General features: G+C 32.0%; 1 protein-coding gene across 3 annotated transcripts in view; it reads right to left on the reverse strand.

The window, feature by feature from the left end:
- The window catches only part of LOC129920960 (uncharacterized), a 56,166-nt gene extending 46,439 nt beyond the window's left edge, over positions 1–9,727 (reverse strand). For 2 of the 3 annotated variants that reach the window (XM_056002539.1, XM_056002540.1), the window contains exon 1: positions 8,237–9,727. In XM_056002539.1, coding sequence (XP_055858514.1) covers positions 8,237–8,613 — 377 coding nt within the window. In that variant the 5' untranslated portion in view covers positions 8,614–9,727. The remainder of the gene's footprint in view (positions 1–8,236) is intronic. The other variant, XM_056002543.1, reaches the window with a different exon arrangement.
- Between the last annotated feature and the right edge of the window lie 13,199 nt (positions 9,728–22,926).

The raw sequence follows: 22,926 nt of genomic DNA on the forward strand, positions 1-22,926 counted from the left end.
TTTGTTTCAACAAAAAGATTGTGCACTAAATTGATAGAAAATGTTGTAACGAACAATTCATTGCTTTATATTTTGCCGTAGGACATTCTGAAGTCGAGTTATTCCCAAAAAACGATATTTTTGGGTGTTTTCGCACAGGTTTTGCATGCGTTCATTTATCAATAGCTCGGCCATCTTTGGTGATAAAGAGCTCATTTTTTCTGTAAAATGCAGGACATGAACAGGGCTACAAAATAGGTTAGAAAAATGTCAATCATGATATAAGCTTTTTTTCGAAATAATGACAAAAATGTGTTTTTTTACAACAAGAATTTGACTTTAAATGGCTGCCATTTTATATTTACTCACTCAAATACAATGAAATTACATACAACGATAGAAAATATTATAAGGAAGAGAATGTATGTTTATATTTTGGTCTACAATAATCTGGAGCAAAGATATTAGCTTAGAAGTAAAATATCCCAAAAAATGCATTTTTGTGAATAACTCCGCTAAAAAGAATCATCAGGTGGTGAGAAATTGGGTTTAAGCCTTTTAAATATACCCCTATCGATCCATGAAATAAAAACAGACAGTGCCTCTCATCGCAAGGTCAAATGACGCTTTGACTGGAGTATATGGCAAGTTGGATTATATTCTTTAGAGATTTCGTCTCATGGTGATATTTTTTTAAGGGGATTTCGTACGACTCCCATTTTAGCAATTCTACTTTTATTTTCATATTTAATTTCTACACTTTTAAGGCCATATTATTCAAAAGTTTAAAAATACATTTGGATGTTAGGAAATTTATATCGTGAAAATAAATCCAAATCTGAAAACAAAATTTCAAAAAAATACAATGTCCCGTTTTCAAAAATTTTGTTTTTCCAAAACAAATTTTTCAATTTTTTTTTACAAATCCAAAAATTATTTTTTTCGAAATTTTATTTTTGGCTTATTAGGCTATTGATTATGTCGAAAAAAACAGGGTAATAAGGAACTAAGGCGTTCACGGGTTTTCATTGCAGGAATCGTTGAATGGGTTATAAAAGAAGATAAAACCGCGGAGTGCTATTAAATGAGAGGGTGGAAATTGAAGATAGGGGTGCAAAAGCCCTCTTTTTGGTTTTTTCAATATATCTCGTAAACCGAGCAAAATTTTGATATATTGCTCTCAAAACTTTTTTTAGAGAATTGAATTTCCTATTAGAATAATGTTTTTTTAAAAATTGAAAACAAAAATTTCCATTTCCATTTTTGTTTTTTTAGTTGTACATTTTTTTTTTTTGGTTGAGATAGAATTAAACATTGCTCCAAAGAAAAAAAGAAGATTAAATTTCCTTCAAAATGCTGTGCTCACTAAATTTCAATGAAAATTAACCGAAGTATGGCTATTTTAATCTATTTTTTTTCGCATTTTTAGTTTTACTCAAGTAAAACAGAAACATTTGAGGGGAAAGTACGATAACTTAAGCACCAAGAACTGATAATGAGATTTTGTAGAGGGGTTAAATACAATCATTGTTTACTATGGGAGGAGGGGTCGATGCCCCCCCGTTTTGGCGGGAGGGGCAATTTTCTAAAAAAAATACTTAAAATAAAAAAAAAATATTAAAAAACAACGGCAACACTTACAGTTTTGATTGATACTTTTTTTCAAAAGCTAGAATTATAAACTTAATATTAATTTTAAAATGAAGTTATTTTAATAAATTGTTTTTGAAATACCCGATTTCAAAGTCAAAACTTGTGAAAAAAAAGTTTAAAAAGTACATTGAGTACAATTTTCACCAAGACTGTGGACTTCAATACAAAATTGATCGACAGATTAAACTGCCTTAATTGATTTCTTATCAAATCATGAAAATCATAATGTTCCTACGCCTTCTACTTTTTGAGAAAATTGAAAAATAAACAAAATACTTTCTTTATCGGAATCACTCATTTATTTCAAAAACAATTGATTAAAATAACTTCATTTTAAAATTAATATAAAGTTTATAATTCTAGCTTTTGAAAAAAGTATCAATCAAAGCTGTAAGTGTTGCCGTTGTTTTTTAATAATTTTTTTTTATTTTAAGTATTTTTTTTAGAAAATTGCCCCTCCCGCCAAAACGGGGGGACATTGACCCCCCTCTCATAGTAAACAATGATTGTATTTAACCCCTCTACAAAATCTCATTATCAGTTCTTGGTGCTTAAGTTATCGTACTTTCCCCTCAAATGTTTCTGTTTTACTTGAGTAAAACTAAAAATGCGAAAAAAAAATAGATTAAAATAGCCATACTTCGGTTAATTTTCATTGAATTTAGTGAGCACAGCATTTTGAAGGAAATTTAATCTTCTTTTTTTCTTTGGAGCAATGTTTATGTCTATCTCAACCCAAGAAAAATGTACAACTAAAAAAACAAAAAAACTCAAAAAATCGATTTTTTTGATATTTTTTTTATGATAGTTTCGACTATTTTGGTATGGAAATTTTTGTTTTCAATTTTTAAAAAAACATTATTCTAATAGGAAAAATGTCAATCATGATATAAGCTTTTTTTCGAAATAATGACAAAAATGTGTTTTTTTACAACAAGAATTTGACTTTAAATGGCTGCCATTTTATATTTACTCACTCAAATACAATGAAATTACATACAACGATAGAAAATATTATAAGGAAGAGAATGTATGTTTATATTTTGGTCTACAATAATCTGGAGCAAAGATATTAGCTTAGAAGTAAAATATCCCAAAAAATGCATTTTTGTGAATAACTCCGCTAAAAAGAATCATCAGGTGGTGAGAAATTGGGTTTAAGCCTTTTAAATATACCCCTATCGATCCATGAAATAAAAACAGACAGTGCCTCTCATCGCAAGGTCAAATGACGCTTTGACTGGAGTATATGGCAAGTTGGATTATATTCTTTAGAGATTTCGTCTCATGGTGATATTTTTTTAAGGGGATTTCGTACGACTCCCATTTTAGCAATTCTACTTTTATTTTCATATTTAATTTCTACACTTTTAAGGCCATATTATTCAAAAGTTTAAAAATACATTTGGATGTTAGGAAATTTATATCGTGAAAATAAATCCAAATCTGAAAACAAAATTTCAAAAAAATACAATGTCCCGTTTTCAAAAATTTTGTTTTTCCAAAACAAATTTTTCAATTTTTTTTTACAAATCCAAAAATTATTTTTTTCGAAATTTTATTTTTGGCTTATTAGGCTATTGATTATGTCGAAAAAAACAGGGTAATAAGGAACTAAGGCGTTCACGGGTTTTCATTGCAGGAATCGTTGAATGGGTTATAAAAGAAGATAAAACCGCGGAGTGCTATTAAATGAGAGGGTGGAAATTGAAGATAGGGGTGCAAAAGCCCTCTTTTTGGTTTTTTCAATATATCTCGTAAACCGAGCAAAATTTTGATATATTGCTCTCAAAACTTTTTTTAGAGAATTGAATTTCCTATTAGAATAATGTTTTTTTAAAAATTGAAAACAAAAATTTCCATTTCCATTTTTGTTTTTTTAGTTGTACATTTTTTTTTTTTGGTTGAGATAGAATTAAACATTGCTCCAAAGAAAAAAAGAAGATTAAATTTCCTTCAAAATGCTGTGCTCACTAAATTTCAATGAAAATTAACCGAAGTATGGCTATTTTAATCTATTTTTTTTCGCATTTTTAGTTTTACTCAAGTAAAACAGAAACATTTGAGGGGAAAGTACGATAACTTAAGCACCAAGAACTGATAATGAGATTTTGTAGAGGGGTTAAATACAATCATTGTTTACTATGGGAGGAGGGGTCGATGCCCCCCCGTTTTGGCGGGAGGGGCAATTTTCTAAAAAAAATACTTAAAATAAAAAAAAAATATTAAAAAACAACGGCAACACTTACAGTTTTGATTGATACTTTTTTTCAAAAGCTAGAATTATAAACTTAATATTAATTTTAAAATGAAGTTATTTTAATAAATTGTTTTTGAAATACCCGATTTCAAAGTCAAAACTTGTGAAAAAAAAGTTTAAAAAGTACATTGAGTACAATTTTCACCAAGACTGTGGACTTCAATACAAAATTGATCGACAGATTAAACTGCCTTAATTGATTTCTTATCAAATCATGAAAATCATAATGTTCCTACGCCTTCTACTTTTTGAGAAAATTGAAAAATAAACAAAATACTTTCTTTATCGGAATCACTCATTTATTTCAAAAACAATTGATTAAAATAACTTCATTTTAAAATTAATATAAAGTTTATAATTCTAGCTTTTGAAAAAAGTATCAATCAAAGCTGTAAGTGTTGCCGTTGTTTTTTAATAATTTTTTTTTATTTTAAGTATTTTTTTTAGAAAATTGCCCCTCCCGCCAAAACGGGGGGACATTGACCCCCCTCTCATAGTAAACAATGATTGTATTTAACCCCTCTACAAAATCTCATTATCAGTTCTTGGTGCTTAAGTTATCGTACTTTCCCCTCAAATGTTTCTGTTTTACTTGAGTAAAACTAAAAATGCGAAAAAAAAATAGATTAAAATAGCCATACTTCGGTTAATTTTCATTGAATTTAGTGAGCACAGCATTTTGAAGGAAATTTAATCTTCTTTTTTTCTTTGGAGCAATGTTTATGTCTATCTCAACCCAAGAAAAATGTACAACTAAAAAAACAAAAAAACTCAAAAAATCGATTTTTTTGATATTTTTTTTATGATAGTTTCGACTATTTTGGTATGGAAATTTTTGTTTTCAATTTTTAAAAAAACATTATTCTAATAGGAAATTCAATTCTCTACAAAAAGTTTTGAGAGCAATACATCAAAATTTTGCTCGGTTTACGAGATATATTGAAAAAACCAAAAAGGGGGCTTTTGCACCCCTATCTTCAATTTCCACCCTCTCATTTAATAGCACTCCGCGGTTTTATCTTCTTTTATAACCCATTCAACGATTTCTACAATAAAAACCCGTGAACGTCTTAGTTCCTTTCTAAACTACATAATTAATAGCCTATATATTTGAGTTATATAAGTGCTTCTTCACAAAAATTTTCGTTGAAATAGAATAAGCCGCTTAGGAGAATATTGGATTTTAAAAAAGCGGTTCTATGGCAGGTACCGTTAATAATGATTGTCAAAAAAAAAAACAAACTGTTTCATTAAAAGATAGACCTTGTCTTAAAACTTACATTTGAATTTTTTAAACAAAATCGTTGGAGCCGTTTTTGAGCAATTTAAACTTTACTTTAGTAAAGTAAATTCAAATCGGTATCTGACAAGTACCTACCGTTATTTTTGATCCAAAAAAAATGTATTCCAAAAACTCTTTTGGATAGCCTTCAAAAAATTCTATATACCAAATTTGAAGTCAATAAGTCCATTCGTTTAGGCTGTAGCTCCTTATACAGACAGACGGACTTCCGGGACCCACCTTTTTGGCATTCTCTATCTCTACAATCGTAATATCATGGAAATGTTATCTCAACTTTTTTTTTGTACGAATGCATAACTTGATATATAGAACCTATATCGCAAGTAAAAAAGGCACGGCAAAAATCGACTCGTGGAAAGTCGGAATTACCCATACGATGTTGTGTATTTTGCATTCCAACAAAAGTAGTTAAAGTTAGAAATATTTTTCACAATAAACTCCATACTACAGCAAATAAGTATTTGGCAAATTTCAGATTAAGGAGAACAATTCCTACTACAAAAGATATTTAGTGGAAATAAAAAACTTAACCATTTTGCTGAAAAATAAATGAATTGAAATTAATGAATAAAATCAGAAAAAAACTGTTATATTTTTATTTTTCTCAACAATAATTGTATGAATACCTAGAAGTAGACTAAGTTAATGTTTTTCTTCCAAATTCCACTGAAATGGCTAAGCTCAGAACTCATACAACTTCTTTTCGAGAGACAGAAAAAATTCGCTATTATGAAATCTTGAAAGGGTCGCTTAGCGGTAACGCTGGAACTGATATCTCGAGTCTTCTAGGTCTAGGTAGGTGATTCAGGACTAATGTGCCAAAAGTTGCAGCGTGTTAGTTGGTTCGAGACAAGAATAAATTGTAGTATAGTTCCCCGCTGCAAATACTTACCCCGTCCGACTCTACAGTTTTTTTTCAATGAATTTTGGAATTAGTAAAATAAATAAAATTTCGGACTGATCCGGACTGAAGAACTTATTTGATGATATATTGGCTATTCATCTTATATTAACATTTTACTAATGTTTTTGACCTGTTTGCGTTTATACATGTCTAAATCTTTTAAAACAGGAATATCCAATTAATTTCAACTCTGTTAGAAAAGTATGCTTTGGTTCAAAGGCGTTTTTCATTGCAGGTCAGTGTAATTTGAATGCAACATAAATCCCCACAGTTAGGTAACAGGTAGGTACATAACTAACCGCGTCCAATTGGGGGTAAAAAATTACTCATGAGAAGATGATCAGTACATTTATTTCTACATCTGCTTATGATCTTCTAAACAAAGAGATGGAAATTGTATTGATATTTCTAAGAGTGCGTTCTATTAAAAATCTCTGATAAAGTAGGTAGGTACTCATGAAATATAGCTCTAAAATCAGTATACTTGTAGCTTTTGTGAAAAGTTATTATTATTATACTTTCCTTTTCATAATTCATAATTTTTTGTACGAAAACCCAGCTAATGTTTTGATTTAGTTAATAAGTAAAAATCTCAAACCTTAACTATAGCTGTAATCCTTCACTTAATTTTAATTAAACGTGCCCTACAGTGCTTAAGTATGATTGACAGCGTCTGCAAAACTTTGGCATCACAAAATTTACACAAAAGAATGGAACAAAAAACTCAATGAAGGTACTTTTGTAAAATTCAAAGTGACCTACTTACAAACTACATTTAAACCATTTTACAAAAAAGGAAAAATGAATACAACAATGATACAAACAAAAATTACCTCAGTCAAAAGACATAATATATGTGGGGTATTATACAATAATTCCATTTAGTTCCCCCAAAATAAACAAAAAAAAAATATATATGTAAAACAAATTTCCTTCAATTGGACTTTTGTTGGATGAATTAAATGCAGTTCAAAGTCGCCATGAGAAGTGATGCATTAAGTGTCTTATAACATTAATCCAGTGGCTTGCATGTAATCAAGTACAAATCAGATTTGAAATAATAATAAAACTAACGGTGTTTCTGTTTATTTTAATAGCCACTAGAATGGCCGCCTTAAGTTTTTTAGAGCTTCTATGCGACGCGACTATGGAATGAAAAAGTTTTGGACACCTCTTAACTGAGATGGATTTCAATTCCATTTTTGTTTCAAGATAAAAGTCTTTTTGATCAAAGAGTTCGGGGGACTCGGAGAATCAGGGACTCGCACAAAATTGATTATCCTGAAGAAAAACACTCACGGCTTTGAATTATTTTTTTTGTATGAAAATGAGGTAGTTGTGTCTCTACAAATTATGCAATGATTGACGCTTTTGTTATAAAAATAACTGCAATCAATTTATTAAACAAAATGAAATTTTACGCATCTTTAGTTCGGACCACTAGATTCGAGACCTTTTGTATATTATGTAAGTCACGATGTGTTACACCGATATGGGACAAAATCACCCATTCTCCTTTAAATCTTTATCATCAGGACAAAGAATCATGGTAAATGTAAGACAAACACATTTACTGTTGTTATAATACTTTAATTTTGCATTGATTTCAAATTAGAATTAGAATTTTCATTCAGAGCTTAATAAATAACTTTTAAATCTTATAGAAAGTTTAAATTTTTGCAAAAAATAACTTTTCCTATTCCTTTGCTACCAATACGGAAGTATTTTCAACCCAACAACACACTCAGCCGTCATTTAAATCAGAGCATATATGTGCGTCTTACCGTGCCAGAAACTCAATTGTGATTGCATTCAAATTCAACATGACATTTGAAGTTTCTAATCTAAAACCCAATCAGTTCACGCTACAAAAGTAGGTTACTTCCTCTTCTCTAATAGGCGCGCAAACAACTTTTTCAAGCCTACACTTCGACTCACAAGATATCTACTTACTCTTTTATATCTTTTTGCCTGTAGTTTTTTTTGTATTACAACTTTTCCTCCCATACAATCCGGTTAAAGCAAAAACCTAGTTCCCATCTATTTTCCGCACCAACTTACACAGTCAACATTTTCACGTTTAACCGACTTCCCCACTAGTCCACATAAAAATAAAAATTTAAGAATTCCTACGAACCTTGTGTTTGCTCCCAGCACGACTTTTCCCATATTGATTTCAACTGCCCCTGGTGGTGTTGCTGCTGCTACGCCTCCTCCTCCTCCGATTCTACCTCCTTTGACCACGATGCGCGGCACCTTTTCCACCAACAAATGTTGTTTTGTTGGATCACCAACTTCCGTTGTAACCGCCAGCTCTTCCTCTGTGATCGCCGCCACAATGATGCTTGTATCTGTAGGTGAAATGTTGATGATATCTGTTTCTTCGTCTTCTATCTGCAGTAACTTGTGATCGGTGGCGACAGAACCACTACTTGATAGGTTTTCACTTCCGCTCTCAATTAACGATGCTAAAAATTGTTCACCAAAAATGAAGAGATCTTTCGATATAATCATTGCACAAGCAAAATTTGCTACTGATATCTTTCATGTGGAATATTATGATGCTTACGCTTTTAAATTTTGTTTTTCAAATCACATAATATAACCAATAGCAAAAATAATAAAAACTAAGGATATAACAAACAAAACATTAATTTTCTTTCGACCGGAACAAAAAGAAAAATAAGAAAGCTTTTGGTTTAAACAAAACAAAACAAAAAAAAGAGTATTTGCGGCGAATTGTCTTGTATTATCATAAGCCGTTCAAATGCACAAACTAAATAAGAACCTGCACAAAAATCAGCACTTATCAGAAAAATAAATAAACATATTTTCAAGAAAAAAAAAAGATCGCGAAGATCACTTAACTGTATGTTTTTTTTTCCGCTCTAATAAATTTCCATAAACAACTTTTTGTACTTTTCTGAATTATTTTCACTCGTTTTTTCCCCTTCAATATTGTGTTTGTATCTACTTGTTATCTCTCTCTCACTTTTTCTCTCTCTTTTTGTTGGCTGGGAGCGAATATTTTCATTTATATTACTATAAGACTTGATAGACTTGCATACACCACATTTAATCTTTAATTCAATTTATCTAGGTAGGTACATGAAACTTTTTTTCAATCAATCCAAACAAAACAAATAGTTTCTCTCTTAGCACGCAAGAGATAGTGAACCGTAAAATTAGCTTAAAATAGTTAACACCGCACACGAAAAAAGTAATTTCCAAATATTACGAAAACATATAATCCAAATATTTTCTCTCGGGCAGCAAGTAGAAATAAAACACGATCATCAGCAAGATCACTGACCGATAAAGCATCGAGCGTATAGTAATAATTTTTCCAAAAAGAGACAAAGAAATTTTTTTTTTTAAACTGCTCTCATTTAATTGTTTATTCAAATCTTTATGAGACATTGAGCACTTATTGAAAAATAAAACGATTTATCGAAATAAAAAAAAAATTTAAGAAAAAAAATAAAACAACCAAACACCAGGCGGCAGCAAAGAAAGACTACAAGCGATCTAGTCCGACGTCGATGATGATCGCACTACGTATGAAGTTTCAAAATTTCGAATGCGTCTTCATGGGGCACACACTGCCTGACTCTAACAACGTCCAACCGCAGGCCTATAAAGTAAAATGTTGCAAGTTTTCGTGTGGCAAAGAAGCTTTGTGGCTAGAAAAAAATTCCTGAAACATTTTAAAAGGAGGGGGGGGGGGGGGGGAGTGGAAATCTCCGGGAGCACACTGGAAAGTTTTGATAGCAATTCTCTCTTCCTTAAATTATTTACTCTTTTGTGATTGTTTGGTATTTTTATTTTTGGAAACATTTAATAGAGATTGCAAGAGAAATTTGGGATTTGGGATTCAGTAGTATTGCCAATGGGTCTTTTCTGCGATATTTTGTGTGGTTATGGAAAATCAATTTCAATTCCCATTTTGTTTTATTGAACATACTATTTACAATTGACTTAAGCTTAACTTATTTCTAATAAGATAAATTGATTGATATACAATTTGTTGGCACATATGGGTCCTAACCTCATACAATGGATAACAGATAAAATATAAATAAATATAGTACATGAATAGGTTTAATTTTACAAGTCGGGGTATTCCGTCTCGGTTGTCCAGTTGTGGTATTGACAGGGCTGCCAGAAATCATGTTTTACCATGATTTTCATGTTTTTTGAATTAAAATCATGTTTTATTGTTTTCGTGTACAAAATCATGTTTTTTTTTTAATTCAAGGAAAAACGCTTAAAGGCTTAACTACATACACCACTTTTTGAAAAAGTACAAAAGTGAAATTATTTTTTTTTTCTGGCTGGCGCAATTTTTTTGTGAAAAAGAGTATAGAAATTGTTTTTTAAACCAAAAAAATAAGCTTTCTGCATCATTTGTTCTAATTTTCCAGCCCGAAAAACTATACAAAAATGCGTTTGAAAATGTTCACTTTTGTACTTTTGCACTTTCAGAGCCAATGCAGTTCAGACTTAGAAATCATTTTGTAAGCCACAACTCCATACCTGAAGTCCGTTTATATGAAATTAACCTTAAAGGCATAACTACAACTAGCACTTTTAGAAAAAAGTGAACATTTTCAGATTCATTTTGTGAGAATTTTCAGACCGAAAAATGAAAAACAATTATGCCGAAAACTTATTTTTTTGTTCCAAACACAATTTTGGTAGTTTTTTTTTCAGAATCACTGCGCTAGAAAGAAACAATTTTTTTTTTACTTATGTAAACTTCCCACTTTTTACAAAAAGTGCTCGTTTTAGTTATGCCTTAATGAGTAGAAATTATGGACTTATTTATGTTTTATTCCTGCCTTCTTTGTGATTTATAAATAATAAATAAATATTCGAAATTATTTGTTTAGTTCCTCGCTCGTTTTGATGTGGTTGTACATTTTTTTGCCTCTTCTGTTTTTTTATAAATCATGTTTTTTGAACTCAAATAATGTTTTTTATCATGTTTTTTTAAATTTCGAAATGGCAGCTCTGGGTATTGATTATGGTGGGTTGGGTAGTAGGCCGACTGCGTATCGGTGTCAAAGTTAACGCCCAACTATAATAGGCATATGCGTGCATGGGCTTATGTCAAAATGGCATGAGTGAGTTGTCGAACACACACAATTCTTATGGGATAGCCATAATGCGCATATGCGCGCTTCGTTAACGTGCGCTGAACCGCACGACATGTGAAAATTTCTCAGAATAAAAGTAAACAACATGGATGCAAAGGGGATGGAAAAATTAAATTCATTTTCACTTAATAAAAATGTGATAAACGAATTGTGAATTGAATTAAAATAGTTTTAAAAATATTTTTGTGTAAATTCAACGCGTTTTTTTTTTTAATTATGGAAAACAAAAATGTAAATTGTGACAGAAGGCTATGCGCGCGTATGTTCATTATGGCTACTCTTCATGTTTTCAGAAACAGGACGAAGCAGTTCGTTCGATTTTGACATAAGCCCATGCGCGCATATGCCTATTATAGTTGGGCCTTAAACTGCTTTCTCGTTGTCGGTTGGGATTATGTGCTCATCCAGAATATCCAAAGCACAAAGATATCTGATTGGGGTGGTTGGCGATGGTTTCGACAAGTTTCATTGCAGATTGAAGATTTGCAGATTCCAACGTGATGATGTTTGCTTCCTCGTAGAGTGGCTCGTTGCTGTAGTATTTTTGTCGCTGTCGATCGAAGTAAAGTCCGGTACAAATCCTCAGGATTTTCCTCTCAAAAATTTGAAGTTCCTTCATGGGTGTCTTGGAGATGGTATACCATACCGGAAAGCTATAGGCGATGACAGGTCGAAGAATCTGCTTGTAGATCGGGAGTTTCGTTGGCTGGCTTAAACCATTTCTTCTATTCATCAGGGGGTGGAGGCGATGAAAGGCGAGGTTGGCTTTTTCAAGACAAACTTTGAGTGTAGGTTGAACCTCAAGAGCTCGTTAAAGTTGATTCCTAAATACTTCGCGTTGCGTTTGGCTGCCAATTTAGTACCATCAGGTAGTGTTAGTGTGATGCCTCTACAGTTTGCAGCTGACCGAATGCTTCGTCCTCTTGTTCATCTAAAGCACAGTAATTCCGATTTTGATTTGATCCGGATACCCCATTAACTCATACAGTTTTCGAATGTGAGCTTCAACTTTCCTGGCAGCTATCGTTGCCGAGACGGATTCTCGCATTCACTTGCAGGCGGCTGGTCTGACGTCAGGATACTATAGAGGAAGGGCCAAGTTTTGATCCCTCGGCAACTCCAGCTCGAATGCACTTCATTGCTGATTTTCTATCCCCCACTTGTACGAAGAAGTTCCTAGAAGAAAGAAAAGAAAAAATGATTTTTATTAGTGCTATAGGAAAGCCTAGTAAATTAAGTTTATGGATATGGGCTTCTACTCATACGCTGTCAAATGCTTTCTCGACATCCAGAAAGCATGCGATGGTAACTTGATGGTTGTTTAAAGCTGAGGTGATGTCTTGGTGGAACTTCATAAGTTGATGCAGTCGCAGTGTGGAGTGCTTCTCCCGAAAGCCGAACTGCATGTCTGGGATAATGTTGAAATCGCTGCAAAACTTCTTGAGCTTCCTCAGTGTCAGCTCTTCCAAGAGCTTACTAAGGTTGTTGAGAAGAGAAATTGGCCTGTAATTAGATATAATGTTCCTAGCACCTTTCTTAGGAATTGCCACGATTCTTGCAGTTTTCCATTTCTGCGGGAAGTAGCTGTTGTTGATGATAATGGTTAACAGGGTTACTATTGTCTGCGGGAGCCTCTTAATGACGAAGTCATCCGGTCCGGCTGATTTCTTAAGTTTGGATAGGCTAAATATTTCGGCAATCTCTTCTGCGGTACTCAGGTTTGGGCTGTCAACTGGATCACTTCCACTTGCAGGATTGGTGTCGCTGAAAAGTGGGCTGCAAATGCAATACTTCTGCTTTTCCTAAGATGTTGTTGCTTCTCCATTGTTTGAGTTAATAACTTCCGGCATTGGTCACTTCTGTCCAAAAATTCGTTTGATATTCTTGAGGTTTTGGAAAATAAAGGTTAAAATCGTGCCAGGATGCGGACGGGAAGACTTGTAGTTTTCGTAACTACTAATACCCCTCTTTCACTTCCCATTTGAAATTTTCTTTAGCCCGATGAGTTGAACGTTTCTGCAGTGGCCGCCGCGCCGGTCTATAAGTCAAAAATGCATGTTCTATTATTTTTAATTATTTTTATTTTTATTAATTTTCGATTTCATGTATTTTTTTGCTGTCTCGACTTTTAAGACTTGGGGTCGAACTACGGCATACGTTCGTTAACGTATTGACGATTTATGTCTCTATCATTTTCTTCTGATTAAATAGAGAGAGCAATAATCAAAACGTTAACGAACGTATGCCGTAGTTTGACCCCTGTTGACCCGACATTAATAAAATTTTATCTGGCAGCCCTACACCTGTTGCATTTGGCAATGTTTTTGAAATAGGGCCCAGAGTGTTCATAACACAGCTTATAGTTTTCATTGGTATTTTGGTAAGTTACGAGTCAGTCTCATCACTACATTAGACGAAGCCTTATCAGTACACTGTTTTCAGTTCCTGTTTCGATTTTTTAGGCAAATCTGACTCCAGCATCCAGCTGGGACATATACATACGTAATAAAAGATGTTTGAGAAAATTATAATTTTTTCTCATCGGCTGTTTTGGTCATAATGGTGTTTTAATGAAACAACAATTTCTTTAGTTTCCCCACGCACGTTTCGATGGTGATTGCCATTTTTTTCAGGGGATCTTTTATTTACAAAATAAATAAATTGAACAATTATAGACATTAAAACAAATATGGTGAAACAAAGTGATTGGACTTACAATAATTATTAACAATAATTTTTGAATTCAAAAAAGCAACAAGAAACCTACATTTAATTCAACAAGTTAAACTGTAAAACATATTTTTGTTCTGAGTTCTGACAGGTTGTTATTATTGTTATTATTATTATTATTTTTGAAAAAAAAAATAATAAAAATGCTTTCTGAACACTGTATCACTGCATCACCTAACTAATACCTTTTTAATTTAGAATTCATATCAATTGTGAAGGTTTGCACAAGACGCATAAGGCCTGATAAGAAATTTACAAAACAATAAGTTTGCAATTTTTTTCGGCAAGTCATATAGGCATAAATATTAAATAAAAAAAAAATTATCAAGCAGCTGATCAAAAAGTTGATTATTAGGCCTAACCAGATGTTTAATTTATATAACTACTGATAATTTCATAATAGTTAAGTATTGTAAAACTACTGATAACAGACTTTTTCAGAATTTTAAGCTTCAAGTTTTTTTTTATTAAATATAACTACATATTTTGAAGAATAAATTGATTTTATTTGATAAGATTAATATAGAATTTTGGGTATAGAAAAAATTATTGGTATTACTGAGTCTTAAAATGCTGACTTTTTACTTTACTTGTTGCAGGCAAAATATTAAACGATTTAGTAAAATACTAAATCCATTTTAGTACCTAAGTTACTGATGAGTTAAAAGTTAGGCTTCGTTATAACTTAGTAACTAACTACAATGGCCTTAGCATTTTACTTAATCGTTTAAAGTTTTGCGCCATTAAGAGTTCAAGCGAACTATGTATAAAAAGCGTGAATTTAAATATGAAAGATAATAATAATCGGTTAGTAAAAAGTTGTTTAATTTTTCTGTTTTACAGGGGAATGGGTTTTTGTATGGAATGTGAACCCATTGGTGTCACACATAGTGACACAATCAGTGTTGTCAGTAATCGATTACTTTCAGTAATGATGGTTCGAGAATTTTGTAAACCCACCTACAAGGCCTTTAAATAAGGGTTATATATTGTATTAACAATCCTATTAATTTGATCCCATTATCACAAGTTGCACAATTATTATGTGCAATGGTGCCATTTCAAAAGTGTTCTTTCACCCTAAAAAAACACCCTTTAACAAAAATAATATTGATAGGCATATATTTTATTATTTTTACTTGCGATATAGGTACTTTAGGGCAAGTTTAGGATTCGTAAAAAAAATCGAACTCGAGATAACAATTTTACATGACATTACGATGATGGAGAATGCCAAAAAAGTGGGTCCGGCAATTCTGTCTGTCTGTCTGTAAGAACCTCGAGCTACAGCCTAAACTACTGAAGCGATTTTCTTCAAACTTGGTAGTTAACAGTTTTGGGTGATTCCCTAGAGGAGAAATTGAATTTTTTTTTTTAAGGACCAAAACTAACGGTACCTGTCATATAACGGAAACAGAAAAGTTGATTTATTTCAAAAACGGCTCTAACGATTTTGATTAAAATTTTTATGCTTACTGTTATTGATAAGAGCCGCCTTTGATAATACAAAAAATATTTTTTGTACCGTTATTAACGGTACCTGCCATAGAACGGTTTTTTGGATTTATGAATTTCTCATAAACGACAAAACAGATTTCGACCAAATTTTTAATACAGAAACGTTTAAACAATAATTATTTAAAAAAAGTTTTAATTTTTCAAAAAACACATTTTTCGATTTTTAAAAAATATTTCAAAATTTTTTTTTGAAAAATCAATTTTTTGGAAACGGGTTGGTGAAAAATTTTGAAATTTCGTTTTTATGTGTAAATTAATTATTTATTCAAAATTGCATATCAACTTTTTTTTTTGACAAATGTTAGGAAATTTTATTATATAAAAAATTAATTTTTTAAAAAACGGCTCTAACGATTTTCAAAATTTTTTTTCTAAAAATTCCTTTTTATACTAGAAATAAAATGGCATACTTAGTTTTTTGTAAAAGAGCATTTAAAACGGTATTTAATTATTTATAAAAACAGATTTTATTTTTTTGCACCACTAACGAATTCCGTGAAAATATCAAATTTTAATTTTTCCCTTATTTTGTTCAATTGAAAACTTTAACATTAGAGTAACTTTTACCATAAGAGCAAGTACGTGCGACCCCAGTCGTGCAATTTATTTTCTTTTGTATAAACGTATATACATACAAAATTTCATCAGCCTACCACCTATCTTCAATTAGTAATATCTTCAATTGGTAATATTCTAACTTTAGCTCCTTAAAGCCAGAACTATAATTGGCGGATGGAGTCGGAAATTTTCATCCGACGAGTGCGCTCGCAACCGCACTCGACGGATGAAAACTTATGGAAAACAACAACAATTGACAGTAGCATCCGACTCCATCCGCCAATTATAGTTCTGGCTTAAGTAAAAGACTATATTCATAAAGAGTCCAATAACTTTGTACGTGATGGTCGAGGCATTGTGGTATCAGTTTTATTTGATCGGGCGTTTAAAAATACCTCAAAATCATGTATCATATTAATAAAAATGTTTCATTACCTATTAGGGTGGGTCAAAAAAATCGAAATTTTTTTTTTTGATTTGGTACTCCGAAAAATCGATTGCTAGACCCCTCTAGAATATACACACCAAATATGAGCTCTTTATATTAATGGGAAGGTCCTCCGCTTTGCAATTTTCCATTTTTACATTAAGCTTCTACTAAAAAAAAGAATTTTTTTATTAATTGACTTTTTAGCAAATTTCTTTTCATATTCTTGTAGGAAATTGAACGCTCTACAAAAAAGGCCTTATACACTTTTTTCGTTTATCTAACCGTTGAATAGATATTTGAGGGCCAAAAATCGAGAAAATCTTTAAAAATTCGTTTTTTGTTCTTTATTTTGTAACAAATTGAAAAATTATAATGATCAAACGCGCAAGACATATTCTTGTTGGAAATTGATTGCTCCACAAAAAAGGTCTTAATAACTTTTTTTGAAATCGCAATGCATACGGGTCATAAGAAAACTATTGAAATCAGTGAGCATTGGTTTGGATACGAATATCTTCTAAACGGTTAAAGCAACCAATTTCATTCCAAGGAATTTTTTGTAGAACGTTTAATCCCCTACAAGAATCTATCTTGCTAATTTGAAAATAATGAAGTTTCAGTGAATTAGAAATTTTTTAAAAATATAAAATGTTTTTATATTTTTTTTTAACTTTGACCTCGAATATCTTTAGAATGGTTAGATTAATGAAAAAAGTTATTAAGACCTTTTTTGTGGAGCAATCAATTTCCAACAAGAATATGTCTTGCGCGTTTGATCATTATAATTTTTCAATTTGTTACAAAATTAAGGACAAAAAACGAATTTTTAAAGATTTTCTCGATTTTTGGCCCTCAAATATCTATTCAACGGTTAGATAAACGAAAAAAGTGTATAAGGCCTTTTTTGTAGAGCGTTCAATTTCCTACAAGAATATGAAAAGAAATTTGCTAAAAAGTCAATTAATAAAAAAATTATTTTTTTTAGTGGAAGCTTGATGTAAAAATGGAAAATTGCAAAGCGGAGGACCTTCCCATTAATATAAAGAGCTCATATTTGGTGTGTATATTCTAGAGGGGTCTAGCAATCGATTTTTCGGAGTACGAATTAAAAAAAAAGAATTTCGATTTTTTTGACCCACCCTATTACCTATACTATGCAATGCAACAAAGCGAGTGCAACACAGAAAAACTCTTATATCTACCCTCCCGGATGGAATACAAGGTGGCCCAATATCTTAAAATAACTCTTATATTGATTACTACCAATGATGTAAATTTCATGCTTTTATCACAGAGCGCACAATTGAGCTGTTTTTTAATGACAAGCCGCCCGACTTATAGAAAAATCATTAAATTTGAAATTCGAACTCTTTTCGGCTCTAGTGAAAACAGGTTATAAGTCTATCTCTTGCGCGGAAAATTCTATCATGATAGCATAGTGTCAAAGCATATGTCGACCAGCGTTGCCACAAAGTGCCCGATCGGGCCATTTGGCCCCCTGTCTTATATTTTGGCCCTTTGCCCGGGCCAATTAGAAATGGCCCACGAATCCAAGTTTAAGTAGATTCATCTTCATATGGTGCTTAGTAATAATTAAAAGGCTTTACAAAATTAAATATATATCATCGCTATGCATCGCAACTACAATGTGTATTCACCACACATAAATAGGTACCTATGTATACTGAATTAATTAATTTATCTCGTTTAGTAATTTGATTTTTCTCACGTCAGTTGTATTTATTTATTTATTTATTTTTAATAAGTGGCTCAAAGCTAAAAGATGTCTGTGAATTAAAAGTTTAAAATGTACATCTGTGTTTTTTTTTAATTTCTTTTGTAAACTAATAAGATTTAACAAATGTATGGCCAATAAAGGCCTTTTAAATATTTATCGTTTTTTGTGCCCCATACAAAAACGTCATTTAAAATTTTAAAAGCCTGTTAAATGTTTATGAAATCGGCTACTAATGCTTTAAACAAATAAAAAAGAATAAATAAAATTTTTAATAAATTGCATTATTATGTTTTCAGGAAAATTTTGTTAGTAAAATATTTGGCCCATAATTTTTTCAAATGGCCCTCAAAAAAATTCGAAATGGCCCTCTCTGCTTTTTTCTTCGCGGCAACGCTGATGTCGACCCAGAAAAAAACTACATATATGGAAAATGAAGAATAAAAGGAATAATAAGTATATAATCTACTGCACTTTTTATTTTACAAAAAAAATTATCAGCCTATTGTGAGTTTCATGTGTACAAGATTTCACCCGAAAAAATTGAATTTTACTTTTACCCTATTATGAGTTCCGTGCGGGAAATTGTTGATGTTCAGAAAACTCCCCGATTTTTTTCAGGTAATGTGCGAGGCAGTATTGCCAAGGCCGGCTATTTATCGCCAAACAGGCTTCTTGAATATTTCACTCGCTACTTAAAATTTTGATTTCCGATTTATCGGTATCGGCGACTAAAAGCCTCCTTTGAAATCAAAGCATTTTACAACAAGAATCCATTAGAGATGCGAACAGAGATAACCAATTCGCATACATTTTTCATTACTAACTACTACTAATTCAATTTCTTGCCCGCCAATGAGCCAGAATATACAAATATCAAGAAATGAAAAAATTGTATTTGAGGTCTGATATCCAAAAGTTTTCTGAAAATAAAAAAAATAAAAAATCGCATACCAAAAAAAAAAAAATTGTATGCGTTTTTTAGGCCATATTTTAAAGCGGCTATTTTTGGCTCCAAGATTTTTCAAAATCGGCTCCTTGCCTCTTATATTTGAGGCAACACTGTGCGAGGTAGTCGACAATGGTCTCTTCTCACTTAAATTTTAGTTTTTAAAATTCCATGCTAACAAAAATGTTTCGTGTGGAAAATTTCCACGTTTTGTTTTGGTCCGTTTTTGTTATAGATCAGGAGGAAGAGGCAGTCGATCGGCTGGAAGCTGTAGAAGCATCACATTGACACTTCCAGATGGAACTAGGTTGCCAGCCAAACGCAACGCCAAGTACTTAGGAATCAACTTTAACGAGCTCCTCAGATTCAACAATCACTCCCGTTTGGTCCTCAAAAAAGCCAACTTTGCTTTCCATCGCCTTCACCCTCTGATGAAAAGGAGAACAGGATTGAGTCAACCAACGAAACTCTTGATCTACAAGCAGCTTCTGCGACCAGTCATTGCCTACAGCTTTCCAGTATGGTACACCATCTCCAAGACAGCCATGAAGGAACTACAAATGTTCGAGAGAAAAATACTGAGGATTTGCACTGGACTCATCTTTGACCGACAGCGGCAGAAATACTATAGCAACAAGCGACTCTACGAGGAAGCAAAAATCATACCACTGGACAAGTATCTACTGCAATCGGCGAAGGTACTGGTAGGAAATATCGCCAACCATCCCAATCAACTGATGAGAAGAATGACAGCCCAACAACGACATCCGGAACCTAAGTACCTTTGCTCTTTGGATATACTGGCTGAGAACATAATTTCAATGGACAACGAAGAAGTTAACTTTTACGCCGACACCCAGTCGGCTTACTACCGTGGCTAACGCCAACCAAACCAACCCAACTCAACCAACCCCACAACTGGACATCCGGGTCTGAACACCCCGAGGACAACCTAGTCAGCAGACTTTAAATTAAGTTTATCCATGTATAATATTTATTTATATTTTATAACTTAGTCATTGTATAAGGTTAGGCCCCCTCTGTGCCAACAAAATTTTGTATCTATCAATGAATCTTAGACATAAGTTAATTTTAAGTCAATTGTAAATAACAAGTTCAATAAAAACAAAATTGAAAATTGAACCGTTTTTGTTATATTTTCTTAAAAAGAAATAAATGTTTAGTTTTTGTTATTTTTTATGAAATTCTATAAAAATCTACTGTTATAAAAGTGAATCTACTGCGTTATTTGTTCAAATCTACTTCGACGTTTTTTTCTAAAAGTCCCATCCCTGTTTGTTACCACTTTCCAGAAATTTTTTTGTCGAACCTAATGTATTTGGGTTCACTGAGCTTAAAAATCACTTTGATTGCTTTCTAGGAGCTCTAGTTTTTTTAGATATTTTCATTTTTCACATTTTGGATTTTTTTTAGATTTTATTATTACAAGCGTTTTTACCGTCTTGCTGGAAAAATTTATTTCGAACGTATTGTATTTCAGTAAGTTAAGAAAAAATAAAAAAATTAAAAAAATTTTAATAAAAAAAAAATTTACAAAAAAAAAATTGTATGAATTTCTTTGCCTTTTCTTGTATGAATAATTTAAGAACTAGAGCTGCTAGAAAAAAAAACTAATGTTGTAGAATCAGCACCCTTAATTTAGTAAGAAATGATAAACAACGAAAATTTGTGTGTGTTCGGCAGTGTAATCGATTGATACAGCTCATTTCAATTTCGCTAAAATTGTAGGTACCTACTACCTACATATTAGCTGCGTTCCTTTGGAAATATTTATCTACTTTTTAGTACTTAAAACTACTTTGATCTACTTTGCTATACTGAAAAAGTAGTTCAAAGCAGCTTTAAGTACTAAAAAGTAGATAAATATTTCCAAAGGAACGCAGCTATTATATTATATCCTCCTAATGCAGATTCATTTTTAATGCCAGCGTGTACAAATCTATGTATAAGTTCCTTTTTTCTTGTTCCACTGCAAACGAAATACTCTTTTGTGTGAATATCAATCAGAAAATAAGAATAGGCTGGCTTGGCGGTTTGTAGATATGCAACTAATTTTATGACGGAAATAAATTTCTACTTCGTCGGAAATAACGACCTAACCCTTCGAACAGTGAAACGTCATTTTTTGATGGATCGATAGAGGACTGTCTAAAAAGCCTAAAACCAAATTTCCACCACCTGGTTAATGACCATTCTTTTAATGCTTGTTATCGGTGTTATGCACTAAAATTAATTTTTTTTTTGGGCGTAGGTACAAGAAATCTTAATATACCAAAATTTAGGAAATTTTGAGATGTACTAAAGTTATTATATGAACTTTTTCGTTCAAAAGAACCTGAATGGAGAAAAAATTCAATATTCCCGATCATCTCCGAAAATTTTACATTTTTTCGTCAATATTTTTTTATACAGAAACATGACAACAAAAATGTTAAATACAAGACAACAAGACAAAAAAATCCATCCGCCAATTTGTCGAGTCGCCAATTATACAAACAACTCATTGTGTTCACATCACATCAAAATAATTTTATTAATTCTATGTAAACCAAAATTTATTTAATCATATTAACTGTCAATCCATTGCTGTTGCCATTGCTTTTATGAATTGTAAAAAAAACTAAATGTACCCAAAATGTTTGATGAATAAATTCAATTACTTACATACTTATATACTTGAAGGGTCCAGTGGAAAAACAGCATAAGTCCATTCCAACTCATTTCGAGAAAAACGCATTTTTAAGTTTTGTTCTCCATCCTACTTAGTACCTACTAAAAGCACAAATTTTATTTATTTTTTCAGGAAGGCTTAAATTTGTTTTATAAAAGTAAGGATCACATTAGATAGTGCTCAGTAAATACTACAAGACTTCATCATTTGTTTATTTTTGACAAAAAGTGGACATGTGATGTTTTTCCCCTGGACCCTTAAGTTATGCATGAAATATCTAGATGTTTAGAACGTTTTGGCTTCAGCCAATGCTAGATCGTTTGGCATGTTGTAATAATGTTTGACCATCTCTTGTTTGTTTCCTCTATAGTTTGTTGCTTCAGCATGAGTTTGCACGTTGCGATTGGTATACCTACCTATGTTTACTTTACTAAGGTAAAATTGGCGAGTTCGTCTGCTCCGGAGTTTCTCAGAATATCTCTTTGTCCTGGCATAAAAAAGAGTTGAATGTCAAACTGTTCCAGCATCTTCATGAGAGACGATCGACAATCTCGTCCAGCTACGAAGTTTGTGGAAGCAGAAGCTAACGATTTGGGGGCGGCTTGGTTATCAGAGAAGATGTGGGTATCCAACGTAACAACAACAAAATAGTTAATATTGGGATACTAGCTATTAAAATAGTCACATAGTTATTTGTGACTATTTTAATAGTCAATCGAAGTACTCGTATTCTCCAAATTAACTTTAAAATATTCAATTTTACTATTAAAATAGTTATATCATATGTGACTAATCAAATAGTCAATAATGACTATTTAAAATAGTTATCCCGGTTATTGTAAAAGTTATTGTTTTTTCTGTGTGAAATTGGATATTAGATTTTCTTTGAGCCAAGTTAATACCTCTTTGACCTAGTTTTCGCTTGCAGTGGTAAGGGAGACGGAAGAAGAGACTAAGATTAGGTCCTTCTGAGTAAACCCCACCACCCACTTCATCATTAGTTTTTGAACCGTCTATGTAGAAATTAATTGATACACCTCTCAGAAACTCGTCATT

Source organism: Episyrphus balteatus, chromosome 1, assembly GCF_945859705.1.
Source record: "Episyrphus balteatus chromosome 1, idEpiBalt1.1, whole genome shotgun sequence".
Lineage (NCBI taxonomy): Eukaryota > Metazoa > Arthropoda > Insecta > Diptera > Syrphidae > Episyrphus > Episyrphus balteatus.